This window comes from Macaca thibetana, chromosome 3 (assembly GCF_024542745.1).
Source record: "Macaca thibetana thibetana isolate TM-01 chromosome 3, ASM2454274v1, whole genome shotgun sequence".
Taxonomy (NCBI): Eukaryota; Metazoa; Chordata; class Mammalia; order Primates; family Cercopithecidae; genus Macaca; species Macaca thibetana.
Genome location: NC_065580.1, coordinates 11,329,908 through 11,342,870, shown reverse-complemented (window position 1 = coordinate 11,342,870; position 12,963 = coordinate 11,329,908). Strand labels below are relative to the sequence as shown.

The window sequence follows — 12,963 nt, the reverse complement described above, 5'->3', positions numbered from 1 at the left end:
TTTCCCAGAAAAAAATGACATGAGGCTGTTAAAAAAATTTAATTACTTTATAAAATACATACACATGTGCATGTGTATTTCTTTTCAAATTTTTCCAAAATATAATTTCATTGAAGAATAATGTATCAATAAATAAGTTATAGCATGCTGCTTTTCTGCTCAAAATCCTCCAATGCCAACAGTTGTTTGTTTTCCTTTGACTACAAAGGACATAGCAGACTCCTGGTCATCCTCTTCCCATGCCTGTCCATCTCTAACTCTCACTTCATCCTATTCTTCCTTCTGTCACTCAGCAGCCCCTTTGTATACCTGAATGATGCCAGGAAAATTCCAGACTTAGAACATTTGCATTTGTATTTCTTCTGTCTGGAATATTTTCCCCAGGCATTCACATGGCTTGCTGGATAACTACCTTATACATTCAAATGTCATTTTCTCAGTGAAGCCTTTTGCAGCTTTTGCTGTATTTGAAAAGGCAATCCCCATTCACAACGTCTGTCCTTCCCTTCCTTGATTTAGCTTTTTCTCCCTGCCATTATCACTGGCAAACTATATATATATATGTGTTTAATTTTAATTATTTTGCTTATGATCTGTTTTTCCCACTAGAATGGAAGAATATAAGCTCCAAATTTTTTTTTTATTTTATTGAATTTTTAAAAATAACTTTGAGACAGGGTCTTGCTGTGTTTCCCAGACTGGTCCTGAATTCCTGGGCTCAAGTGATCCTCCTACCTCAACTTCCCAAAGTTCTGGGATTACAGGCATGAGCCACTACACCCAACCAAAGCTCCAAAAATGTATAAATGCTTATTGCACGGTGGTTTCCCTAGATACATTCCCTAGACCTGTGTCTGTCATATTGTAAGCACTCAGTAATATTTATTTAATGGATGGGTGTGTTACAAAACAAACATATAACAGATAATGCACAGGGGTTTGACAGAGGAATGTTTGTGTTGAGAGGGGCAGAAGTAGAGTTTAGGGCTGAGAAGTCACTAGGAACAAATCAGTAGAGACTTCAATCTCAGCAAATAGGGTAATATTTTTAAAGTTATTGAAGTTGTGTAAGATAGAGACTGTAAATGGGTGACTATTTTGTTTTATTTGCTTAAATTAATGCTTGCTTTTATGGCCATTATATTGAAAAGACATTTATGACCCTTCAAAAAAGACATCAGGTTAGAATGCTATTCCATCATGAGTCAAAGAAAGATTTGGAGTACTGCTGCAGGACAAGGCTCTTGATAGAGATTATAAAAAAATGGAAGCAGTGTCAGACACTTGAGTGTTTTATGCCAGAGGCCGATTGCAACAGAAAAGATAAAAACCAGCATAATTTAATTAATGTATTTTTAATTAGGTGAACATAGGTGAAGGTAAATCTGCAGGTCTGGACACAAATGACAAACAGTTTATTGTCAGAATCCTGTCAGAAAGTGACAGAATTACTAAAATATGATGTGGCTTCTTTGATTATCAGAGAAACTAAAGGAAGGCAGTTACAAAGAGGCTAAAGGTAACACTGGAATATATTTATTCTACAGAAAATGTATTACTATGGGGGACACGGTAACTGAACTTGTTCTAATTGATTCAAGAAGAGCGAACTGGAACGTGCTCTAGTAGAGAGGCTTGTCGTTATAGATGAAAGGGATTTAGAGCCTAGACGATGAAGTCGCTTTTCTAGAGTCTCACAGGATAGTCCTGGCCAAGCCATAACGGGGACCAAAATGACTTTAAACTGTTCTAGATTGAGTAGCTTGGATCTATTTAACTTTTGCTTTTTTGTTTTTATTTTTTATTTTTTTACTTTAAGTTCTGGGATACATGTGCAGAACGTACAGGTTCGTTACATAGGTATACATGTGCCACGGTGGTTTGCTGCACCCATCAACCCATCATCTAGGTTCTAAGCCCCGCATGCATTAGGTATGTGTCCTAATGTTCTCCCTCGCCTTTCTCCCCACACCCCAAAAGGCCCTGGTGTGTGATGTTCTCCTCTCTGTGTCCATGTGTTCTCATTGTTCAACTCCCACTTATGAGTGAGAACATGTAGTGTTTAACTTTTGTTAATTCATGTTTCTACTCAACTAATATTTTTAAGCCCTATTATATGCCAATTTCTGCCTTCTTAACTTTTAATGTGGGGAGGCAGACTTAAAAAAAATAAAAGGTGCACAAATAAAGGGGAGATGAACGCTAGGGAGAAAATTAAAGCAGGATGGGGAGGCAGAGAGCAGCTGTAGAATGGGAAAGGAAAGGCTGGCGCTGGAGGAGAAGGAGTGGGTCCTGAGGGTGCCGAGGAAAGACAAAGGAAGCAGCAGGTGCAGAGGCACTAAGGAGGGACCCTGCTGATGTGTTTGAGGAATGAAAGGTTCGTGTGGCTGGTGCCAAAGGAGCAAGGAGGGAGGATTGGCGTGTGAGGGCATAGAGGCAGGAGAAGCCAGGTCATAGAGGGACTTCAGCTGTTTTCAGGACTTCACTTTTACTGGAACAAGACCCGCTGCCATTGAGGGTTTTGAGCAGAGTATCAGAATCTCACTTATATTTGAAAAGCCTCACCGTGACTCCTGTGTTAAATGTAGATATGAGGAGGCAAGGATGGAAAGCAGCAGACTGGTTAGGAATCAGGATGGCTTTGACCCTAGTAGTGGTGGTGGGTTGGCAGGAGGTGTGTTCAAATTGTGGAAACACATTGAAGGTACAGCAGACAGGATTCATGGGCAGACTGGATGATCAATGCAGAAGAGAGGCATTAATGGTGACTCCTGGGTTTTGTCCTGAGCACCTGTAAGAATGGAGTTGCCATTTACCACGCGCTCTCTCTCTCTCTCTCGCTCTCTCTTGCTCTCGCTCTCTCTCACCACTTCTTTCCTCTCTATCCCCTTCCTTTTTAATTTATTAATTGATAAAACTATATTGGTCTATAGAGTTTCCCACGGCATGGATTTCATGGAGTATTTCCCTGTGTGCCATTTTACATGTTCCTCTCTCCCTTGTATATTCTGGAAATCCACAGTTAGGTCTATAAACTTGGTCAAATTCATGCTTGATTTTTATCAGTACTACATTACATGTAACATTGATTATGTATTTTCATCCAAAGGTGCATCACGTCTGGTTTCACTTGTGATTATATTAGCAGCCATTGATAATCATTGCTTAGATCCTACTAAATTTGTCAGAAGTTAGGAAGTGATGATACTCTAATCCCATAATTTAGTCTTCTTTTATGAGCTGAAATATTTCCATCAAGACAATATTTGGTTTCATTAAGGTTCCTAAAACAAAGATAGGTGAAAGGCTTGATTCTTCTCTTCATTCACCAATATTCAAAATAATAAGTCGATTACCTAGCATCTTTCAAATTTAAACATTTTTAATAATTTTAATAAACTTAAGAATTTAAATATATTTGATATGCCTTAATCCATTGCAGAATATTCTTGTTGATGTTAAAACTGGCCCTTCTTTGGCCCTGGGTGTTTTTGAACTGCCCTCAGTCTCTATTGCTTATTTTTTTTCTAGTGGGATATATTCCTGGCTCATCTTTCATCTTGCACATTTCCAGCCGTAGAAGCCATCATTTCTCCAGGGATCCTAGTTTTATCTTAGAGGAAATGGTATTTAGTGATGACAGTCTGGTGCACGAGGTTGGTCCTTGTTTAGGAGCTTTTTCAGTGCACAGAGGCAAGACATATGCCACATTTAAAATTAGATAACATTATCTTAGGTTCTTAGTGATGCTTCTAACTAAAATTTAAATGTATATGGAGCTTTCATTTAACCTTATCTATTTTGGATCTGCTTCTTTTCTTACACTGAAATTTTCAGGGTCAAAATCACCAAGATAATTACTCACTTGCTTTATTCCACATGTATAGAACATTTCAATAGCAGAGAATGCAATGTCTAATTTTGCCTAAAAGGTCAGGGTGAAAAGAACATTTGTTGACAAGATGAAGATATATATTCTGATTAGAGCAAACACCATGTAGGAAGACTCAGAGGCTTGAAAGAAGAGCATAGTTCATTTAGGAAAGAGAAAATCCGGTTCCACCAGAGGAATGATGGATGACAGTCAGGAAGAAGTTGGAACATAATGAGCCTGATATTCAATGCTGCAGATGTTAGAGCACCAACTAGATACAAAAGCTTTTTTTTTTTTTTTTTTTTTTTTTTTGCCTTGTTTTCAGGAGGTATCTTGTGTTTGTCTTCAATAAAAATATTGCTTTCTAGGCCGGGTGTGGTGGCTCAGGCCTGTAATCCCAGCACTTTGGGAGGCCAAGACGGGCGGATCACAAGGTCAGGAGATCAAGACCATCCTGGCTAACATGGTGAAACCCCGTCTCTACTAAAAAATAAAAAAAAAAAAAAAAAAAAATGTAGCCGGGCGAGGTGGCGGGAGCCTGTAGTCCCAGCTACTCAGGAGGCTGAGGCAGGAGAATGGTGTAAACCTGGGAGGCAGAGCTTGCAGTGAGCTGAGATTCGGTCACTGCACTCCAGCCTGGGCAACAGAGCGAGACTCCATCTCAATTAAAAAAAAAAGAATATATATATATATATAGCTTTCCTACTTTGTCCTCATAGGCAGAATTTAGGGATGAGCAAAGAGCAGGGGATGTTTTAAGGATTGCTCTCCTTAACACTGTTCTACACCAGCTCAGTAAAAAGACCATTTAAGTGTAGCTCAATTATTTTCTGACATTTGGAGAAGCATTTGCATACTAATAATCCAGGGTCCTGGTTGTTTTTCTCCCTACAGAGGACAAAGTGTGGACCATAGTGTCTCATGACTTGCAGATGCAGACGAATGTGGTCGCCTACAACCCAGAAAAATACTCAGTGACACAGCTTGTTTACAGCGCCTCCATGGACCAGATAAGTGCCATCACTGACAGCGCGGAGTACTGCGAGCAGTATGTCTCCTATTTCTGCAAGATGTCAAGGTTGTTGAACACTCCAGGTAGGCTGAGAATGGAACGTTACTTTTAATTACTATCTCAGCTGGTGCCTGGAATTACCTAAACAATCCAACAGGTGTGGTTCATTATCTTACAGTCCAGTCTTCAGTAGGAAGGAAGCTGTAAATAAGTAAAACAGAATCATTTGGCATGGTTTCTGTGGAATGAAGCTAAGAAAGAATGATTTTGAAGAAAAAGTAGTCTGTTGTTTTAAACTTACTGATTTTTAAATTTTATGTGCATATATGTTTCTAGTGCTTAATTATCAGTAGTGACTGTGAGACAAAGTTTATCAGAGCTCCTTGTGAACATTCAAGCAATTCCGTTTGAGAGTTTGGGGTGTCTTTATTGTAAAGATGAAAGCATTCTAAAAATTGTCTACAGTCAAACAGGATATAGAATAGCGATAAAATTTAGAGCTCTTTCTTCCCAATAGTCGCTTCACGGTACCTGTTTGTCTCAAGAAGTCTAGCCTGACTTTTTGTTTTCGTGATGGCCAACTTTTAACAATTTGCTAGCGTGTGTGTGAGTGTGCACATGCAAACACACATACGTGTGTGCAAGACTGTGTCGGGGTGTAGAGAATAGAGCGGTTCCAAAAGATATACTGGAAATAACTTTACTGCAACAAGTCCCATATGCTCTGGGAGTCTTGGCAGTAAATTCGAGATGTTGTCAGAAAACTGCCTTTCTGTGTCTGTAGTAAAACACAGTGGAAATAAGTTAAAGAAACATGAGTTCATAATTTCCAACCTTACCACTTCCCAAGTATGTCACTTTGGGGGAGTTAATTGACCTCTTTTTAAAATTTTACCTTAATTGGCAGATAAAATTGTATATGTCTATCGTGTACAATGTGTTTAGAAATATATATATATATAGTGGAATGGCTAACTCTCACATATGCCTTGCCTCATACATTTATTATTTTTTGTGAAACAAACACTTAAAATCCATGCTTAGCAATTTTCAAGATATGATAAATACATTGCTATTAATCATAGTCACTATGTTGTACAATAGACCTCTTGACCTTAAGCCTCAGTTTCCAGTGTCTTTTTCTGTGAAGCAGAAATTATAATGGCTACCTCAGGGTGATCGGGAGAATTTCGTAAGGTAATATACTAAGTACTTATAAGACTTGATACACTTAAGGACATGATAAGTAGCAAGTAGTATATTGATTTTTTAAAATCATGTTAAGCAACTTTGTGCTATGTCAGAGACCAATGGGCTGTTGGATGCCCCAAAACAGTGATGAATTGAAAGCAATGTTGTACGGAGTAGTTTACAGAGAAGAGTTATAAGCAAACAGTGATACGACTCCAATGACTGAAGGAACGCCAGGGTTCTTAATCTCACGCAGAATTGGATAAAACGACATGGACATACGTGGAGTGGTTTTAAGGAGAGGAGCGTTTAACAGGCAACAAAGAAGGAAGGAAGAAAAGAACACCTCCCCCATACAGAGACAGAGAGAGGGAGGATTCCAACGAGAGAAAACCCTGTGTGGGGTGGTAAAGTGGCTGCTTATATGAGGAGGATGGAGGCGGTGGTACCTGATTTGCGTAGGGTTCAGGGAATTGGTTTGACCAGGCATGTTATTCACCTAGCCCAGGGGGAAAAACTGGCCCTCCCACCCTAGCCTTTTAATATGCAAATGCAGGGCGCCATGATGCTCTACCCACATGCAGATATGTGGGGGCGGCCATGTTGCCAGGTACTTGTGATGGCAAGGAAGAAGAAGGCAGGAATCTCCATGTTGGGTGGACCCCGTTTCTAATGGCTGGTATTTGCACATCAAAGTTTGCCAGGCTGACTCTAAGAGCCGGGGTTTTCCTGCTAGACAAGAAACATTTTTGGAGCTGTTTTAAAAGAAACAAAAAGTTTCCAAGGACCCCTTTTCTCCTCTATCTGCCTAAAATAATTTCTTAATAATTTCTTAATAACTCCTATGACAATAGTACACAATATTGTGAAAATGTGAGTGCTTTCTATGTGCAAAGCCTTGTGCTAGAAGTATAGACGGAGTATCCTCTAAGAAATAAGGTCGGAAAGGAAGGGTGGGAGTAGACTAGGAAGGAAAGGAAATGCTGTGCTGTGGAGTTGGGACTTCATCCTGAGGGCCAGTACTTCTCAGACTTTAGTTGGCATTACAATATCTGGTGAGATAATAAAACCTGGTTTGCTGGGCCCCATTCCCTGAGTTTCTGATTCAGCAGGTCTCAGGTGGTGCTTGAGAATTTGCATTTATAGTGAGTGCTATGGACTGAATTATGTTCCCCCAGAATTCCTATGTTAAAGCCCTAACCCCCAATGTGACTGTATTTGGAGATTTGGCTTTTAGTAAGTAATTAAGATTAAATGAGGTCATAATGGTGGGGTCCAATAGGATTGGTGGCCTCAGGAGAACAAACAGAAAGAAGTCTTTCTCTCTGTCATGTGGGGACAGCAAAAAGGCAGCATCTGTAAGCCAGGAAGAGAGCCCTCACCAGAAACAAAATCAGCCAGCACCTTGATCTTTCACTTCCCAACCTCCAGAACTGTGAGAAAATAAATTTCTGTCATTGAAGCCACTCAATCTATGGTATTTTGTTATGGAAGCCTGAGCAGATGAATACAATAGGGTCCCAAGTGATGCTGATATTGCTGGTCTAGAGATCGTGCTGAGAACCCGCACAACTCTTTTTTCTATTCACTTCCACTTCTCATAGGGGGTGTGTGTGTGTGTGTGTTTTAACTGGATCTGGTTTGCAGTGTTAGGAAAAGTCAAAGACTATATGTAGAAGACCAAGGGCACTAAGAGCCATTAATGAGCCTCATCAGCTTATCTTCACTGTTTCATGAGCGGATGCTCCTTACTGAAGCTCTTTTCACGGATTCCAGTGAATTAGTCCTCAGTCCTGGGGTGGGGGTGGAAACGGGGGCAAATTCCTGACCAGCGAAAGAACCTTGATACTCTCAGCTTTATGTTCTTTATTTTCTTTCTTTCTTTGTTTAAACTCCAAAGTCAGCTTTTACTTTTTGAATTTTGCTCTGGTAATTAAAAAACACAGTATGGCTTCTGAATATGTTCAACTTACAGTTGAGGTACGAGGAGAATTAGACTAGAGGTGGGAAAAGAATTTACCTTTAGTGCTCCTGGTCTTGCAGTTCAGCTTCTTTCTTTTCCCCTCATTGACATTCCTTGTCTCGTCCCCTCAACCACCATGAAGCCTCACACACATAACCACTCTCCTTTACAAAACGTAAAATGTACAAAACATCAGGAAAAATGGGATAAACTTGTTATTAAGCACTATGTTAGTTGCATTTTCTAATAATGAGATAAAGACATTTTTATTTAATCTCCAGATACGCCTTTCACGAGAAAAACTGCTAAATTGAAATCAAGAGTAAACTTTTAATCTGAAGAGTAAATATACCATTTTCTTTGTATTTCTAGACATCTAGATACTGGGTTTCCTGTCATTTGTAGGTTATTATTGTACATAATAAATTGTACTTTAAAAATCAGTTTCTCAGAAGTTTCTTTCCTGTTTGGACATCCTATATATATCCAATCTTTGATTCACATAGGATTTGTACTTAACAAAGGTTTGCTGATTCAAATGAAGTGAATAATAGGTAGCTTTGCCGTGTTGCCTCATCCAACTTGGGGCAGTTGTTTTAGGCAGGAGTATGCATCAGAGTTTTTAGGTTGCTTGTCAAAGTGTGGATTGAATGGCCTTACTCCCAGGCTTTCATAGAGGTTGATTGGGGCCCCAAGATATTTGCTTTTAACAAACATCCATGGGTAATTCTGTGAACCACACATTGAGAAACACTGTCTTTAATTCATGGCATGAAGGTTTCTCATGTTGGAATTTAAGATTTTAGTCCTTCATGTGGGAGAAGATTAAAGGAAATATTAGGGCTTGTCTGACCCACTGAAATAAAATGGCATACGTAGTTACCTCCTTCGGCTAAAATAAATTGGCATAATACAATTTTTTAATCCTTTTGATATACCAGTCTCTAAATATTGTAAAGTGAATTTCAGCTTACCCTTCTGAGTCATTTTTTACAGTCCCAATTTTCATTTTCTAGGCCTACTAATCTGCAGAATAGCTGATGCAAGGAAAAGGAGTGGTTGAGACAGCAAGTTCCTTGTATTATTATATTTTGTATATGTCAAAAGAAGAAAGAACACAATGTAATAAAAATCTTTAATTTGTTTTTTTAAAGGAGCTAATGTTTACTGTAATGGTTTTTTTTTTTTTTTCCTCCTTCATGGTAACATTCAATTTTAAATATCCATTTACTTATTCTTAACTAAGACTGAATTATATTAGAACTTCTGTAGTAGTACTTGTGACATCTGTTCGAATACAAAGTATATTCATTATAGTCATTGCAATTAAAATGAATATCAAATGAGATTGTAATAGCTTTGCACTTAAAATGTTATTTTTTATTTTAAGAGCTTTACCCTCAAGAGTTCATTTGGGGCTCTATAGTTTCTAATGATACTTATGATAAATAGTTGATATGCATATGGACCTCATTTTTATTTTGATAAATGTTTGTTTGTACCATACCATTAGCTAGCAAATGTAAAATTACACATTATTAGTTTCTTACAATTTTTACAAGGATACATGCCATGTAATATGTTCTCTTTTATTACTGCAAAACATAAAAATATTAACAGATTAAAAATAATGATTTTGCCAATATTTATGGTTATGTCTATTCTCGTAATGTAACTATTACTTCAGTTGTCTTCAGCTTTACAAAAGACATAGAAATGGAAAGATAAAAAGTTATTTTATTTTATATAGAAAAGCCTGCCTAGAATTAGGCATATCAATTTGGGAATCACCAAATTAGTTTACCCAAACATAGAAAAATAATTAATGGTCATCCAAATGGATGTCTGCATGGTTTATATTTATATCCCCAGATTTGTAAATGTAACAGCACCTGAACTTATGAAGGGCTAAATTAGTGAACAATGCAATCTACTTCTGAAATAAGTACCATAAAAACTTGAATTTGGCCGGGTGTGGTGGTTCAGGCCTGTAATCTCACACTTTGGGAGGCCAAGGCAGGTAGATCAGTTGAGGTCAGGAGTTCAAGACCAGCCTCGCCAACATGGTGAAAACCCTTCTCTACTAAATATACAAAAAAGTAGCTGGGTGTGGTGGCGTGCACCTGTAATCCCAGCTACTTGAGAGGGTGATGCAGGAAAATCACTTGAACTCGGGAGGCAGAGGTTGCAGTGAGCTGGTGTCATGCCACTGCACTCCAACCTGGGCAATAGAGTGAGACTCTGTCGCAAAACAAACAAAACAAATCTTCAATTAGATAAATCAAGCACTGAGGGAGTTCCATTAGATCTTACTTGTGTAGTCTTAGTCAACAATACTAATACTCTTAGATAACCAAAATGTTTCTCTGTGTTTGGACAAGACCTATTATGCTGCCATTAAAATGTTTATTTGTGTATCTTATATATATATTGTAGTCATATGTTTATTTTACAAATCATATTATACTTTCTAATTAAGAATTTTTTTGCTGAAGTATTGATTCTCTACATACATAAAGATGTATTTAATTGTAGAGTTATAAAGTTATCTTTCCTATTTTTCTGGCTATATTGAGCACTGCTTTATTAGTTTCCAGTGTTTTTCTTCTTTTAATTTCTCAGTGTTGTCTAGTTCTCAGAAATGATACTTTTTACTGATTCCTTTGTTGAAAGAAGCAATATAGATTATATATACTTTTGGATAGTTTACTATTAGATTTTGTATCTATTGAAATTGAATTATGCTTACAAATTTTGCCTATAAAGTAAGCTGTATAAAATTCAGTATACTTGATGATACTGAACTGTGATTTAGTGGCTTTGAAAAGACAAGAAAACATGACTCTGGCTTTGTAACATATAATCTATTTTTAGCAAAAATTTCTAAGCTTTGGTGCAGTTATCAAGCAAATGAATTTCAAGTTATGCTGTGCATTATAAGAAGGTGCAGCATTTAACTCTTAAGACAACATAGATAAATCAGTCGACTCCAATAAAAGATTTTTCAGTAAATAAAATTTATTGTGACTAATCAGTATATTAATCAAAAGATTATTTACTTAATTATTTTACCCAATCATTGTATTAAGATTGAGTGATAGAATTAAATGAGACAAGCAAGGAGGATAGTAATAACTAAAGGGGAAAATTAGAAAATTATATCTAGTAATGTTTCATGCCCAGACAACTAGCATCTGCGTGATGGGCACTGTAATTGAAGGGGACAGAGGGATTGCAGGGAGAAGAGTAAGCAACTATTTCTACAATATGGATAGGAGTTGATGAGAACCTCAACTGGAATAATGAATAGGAGAATAAATCAACAAATATTTTTTAGTTTTGCCTGTGTATCAAGAAGTGTGACATATAAGCTGATATGGGAAAGATTCAAATGAGTTAACTAAGAAAAAAATTAGAGGAGGATTCTGGGTTAGCAATGTCAGCATGTTCAATGATTCAGAGATGGAGATCAAGACATGCTAATTTGAAGGAAGTGAGAGGGGTCAGAATGGCTGGAGTAGGGAACTTGAAGTCAGGAGAGGCAGAACAAAGGAAACTGGAAATTAATTCAGAGTCTCTGCATAATGTTGAGGATTTTATCTGAATGGCAAACAGAATGGTTTCAAGTAAGGAAGTTCTGGCTGTTCCATGGAGACTGGAGTGGAGGAAGCAGAGGTGGTATGAAGAGTCCATTGGCACCATGTCACCAGAGTGCACATGGACTGCATGTCTGGGAGGCCCAATGGGACTTCAGAGAAAGTTTGTTGTTGTTGTTGTTGTTAAGTTTAGATGGTGGAATCAACAGGAGTTGTGATTACTTATATATACAGGAGGAAGAAAATTCAAGGGTGACTCAAGTTTCTGACTTGAAAAACTGGCCAACAGTTCTAAGGCTTATGTTGTTTATTAAGAAAAATCTGGAGAATTGGTGGTCACTTCACTTTAACATGCAAAGTGATGGCACTAGGAATACAGGTTTTTATGTGATCTGTGATGGCTGATGGCATAGCGTAAAATCCTTTTAACTGACATCAAAAAATTAATGAGTTACATTTTTTCTTCCCTGAAATTTTCTTAAACATACTCTACAACTAAAATAAAATGAAAGAACTAAGCGTATCATCAAAATCCTAATGTTGTCTATTCTTGTATTTATATTGAAAGATCAGAAAATATATAGTCAAGACTGACCAATCTTAATTATGTAACAATTTTTTTTGTTTCCCTCATGCAAAGCCTTCTGTATTGCTTCAGCTTCTTGGGCTGCCTTGGTTTCACGGCACCTGCATGATGACTGAAGCAAGGGAGGAGCATGCTGCAAACTTAAGCACAGACAATTAAATACTCCTGCAAGGAAGTAACACATTGTGTGTGCGCACATTTTATGGACCAAAGCAAGTCACATGTTTTGCTGGGCCTAACTTTAGAGGAAGACGAAGTACAATCTTCCCATGTACTCAGGAGCAAAGATCAAGTGCACTTCTTGAGTAGTTGTAATGCCTTCTTAAGATGACTCAGAGAGGTAATGGGAGGAGAAAGAAAACACAGAAGAAAAGCAAAATACTGATTTTGTTGATTTATTTGTGGATGGAATGTTATGTTCACTTTTTTTTTTTTTTTTTTTTTTTTGAGACAGAGTCTCTGTCACCAGGCTGGAGTACAGTGGCATGATCTCGGCTCACTGCAATCTCCACCTCGCGGGTTCAAGTGATTCTCCTGCCTCAGCCTCCCAAGTAGCTGGGACTAATGGCACATGCTGCCATGCCTAGCTAATTTTTTTTTTTTTTTTTTTTTTTTTTTTTGTATTTTAGTAGAGACAGGGTTTCACCATATTGCCCAGGCTGTTCTCGAACTCCTGGGCTCAGGCAATCTGCCCACCTTGGCCTCCCAAAGTGCTAGGATTACAGGTGTGAGCCACCGCGC

At 37.9% G+C, this 12,963-nt stretch overlaps 1 protein-coding gene across 1 annotated transcript in view; it reads left to right on the top strand.

Annotated features, from left to right (window-relative positions):
• The window catches only part of CNTNAP2 (contactin associated protein 2), a 2,243,420-nt gene that overhangs the window by 1,465,029 nt on the left and 765,428 nt on the right, over positions 1-12,963 (top strand). The window contains exon 13 of the mRNA XM_050786136.1: positions 4,769-4,969. Coding sequence (XP_050642093.1) covers positions 4,769-4,969 — 201 coding nt within the window. The remainder of the gene's footprint in view (positions 1-4,768; positions 4,970-12,963) is intronic.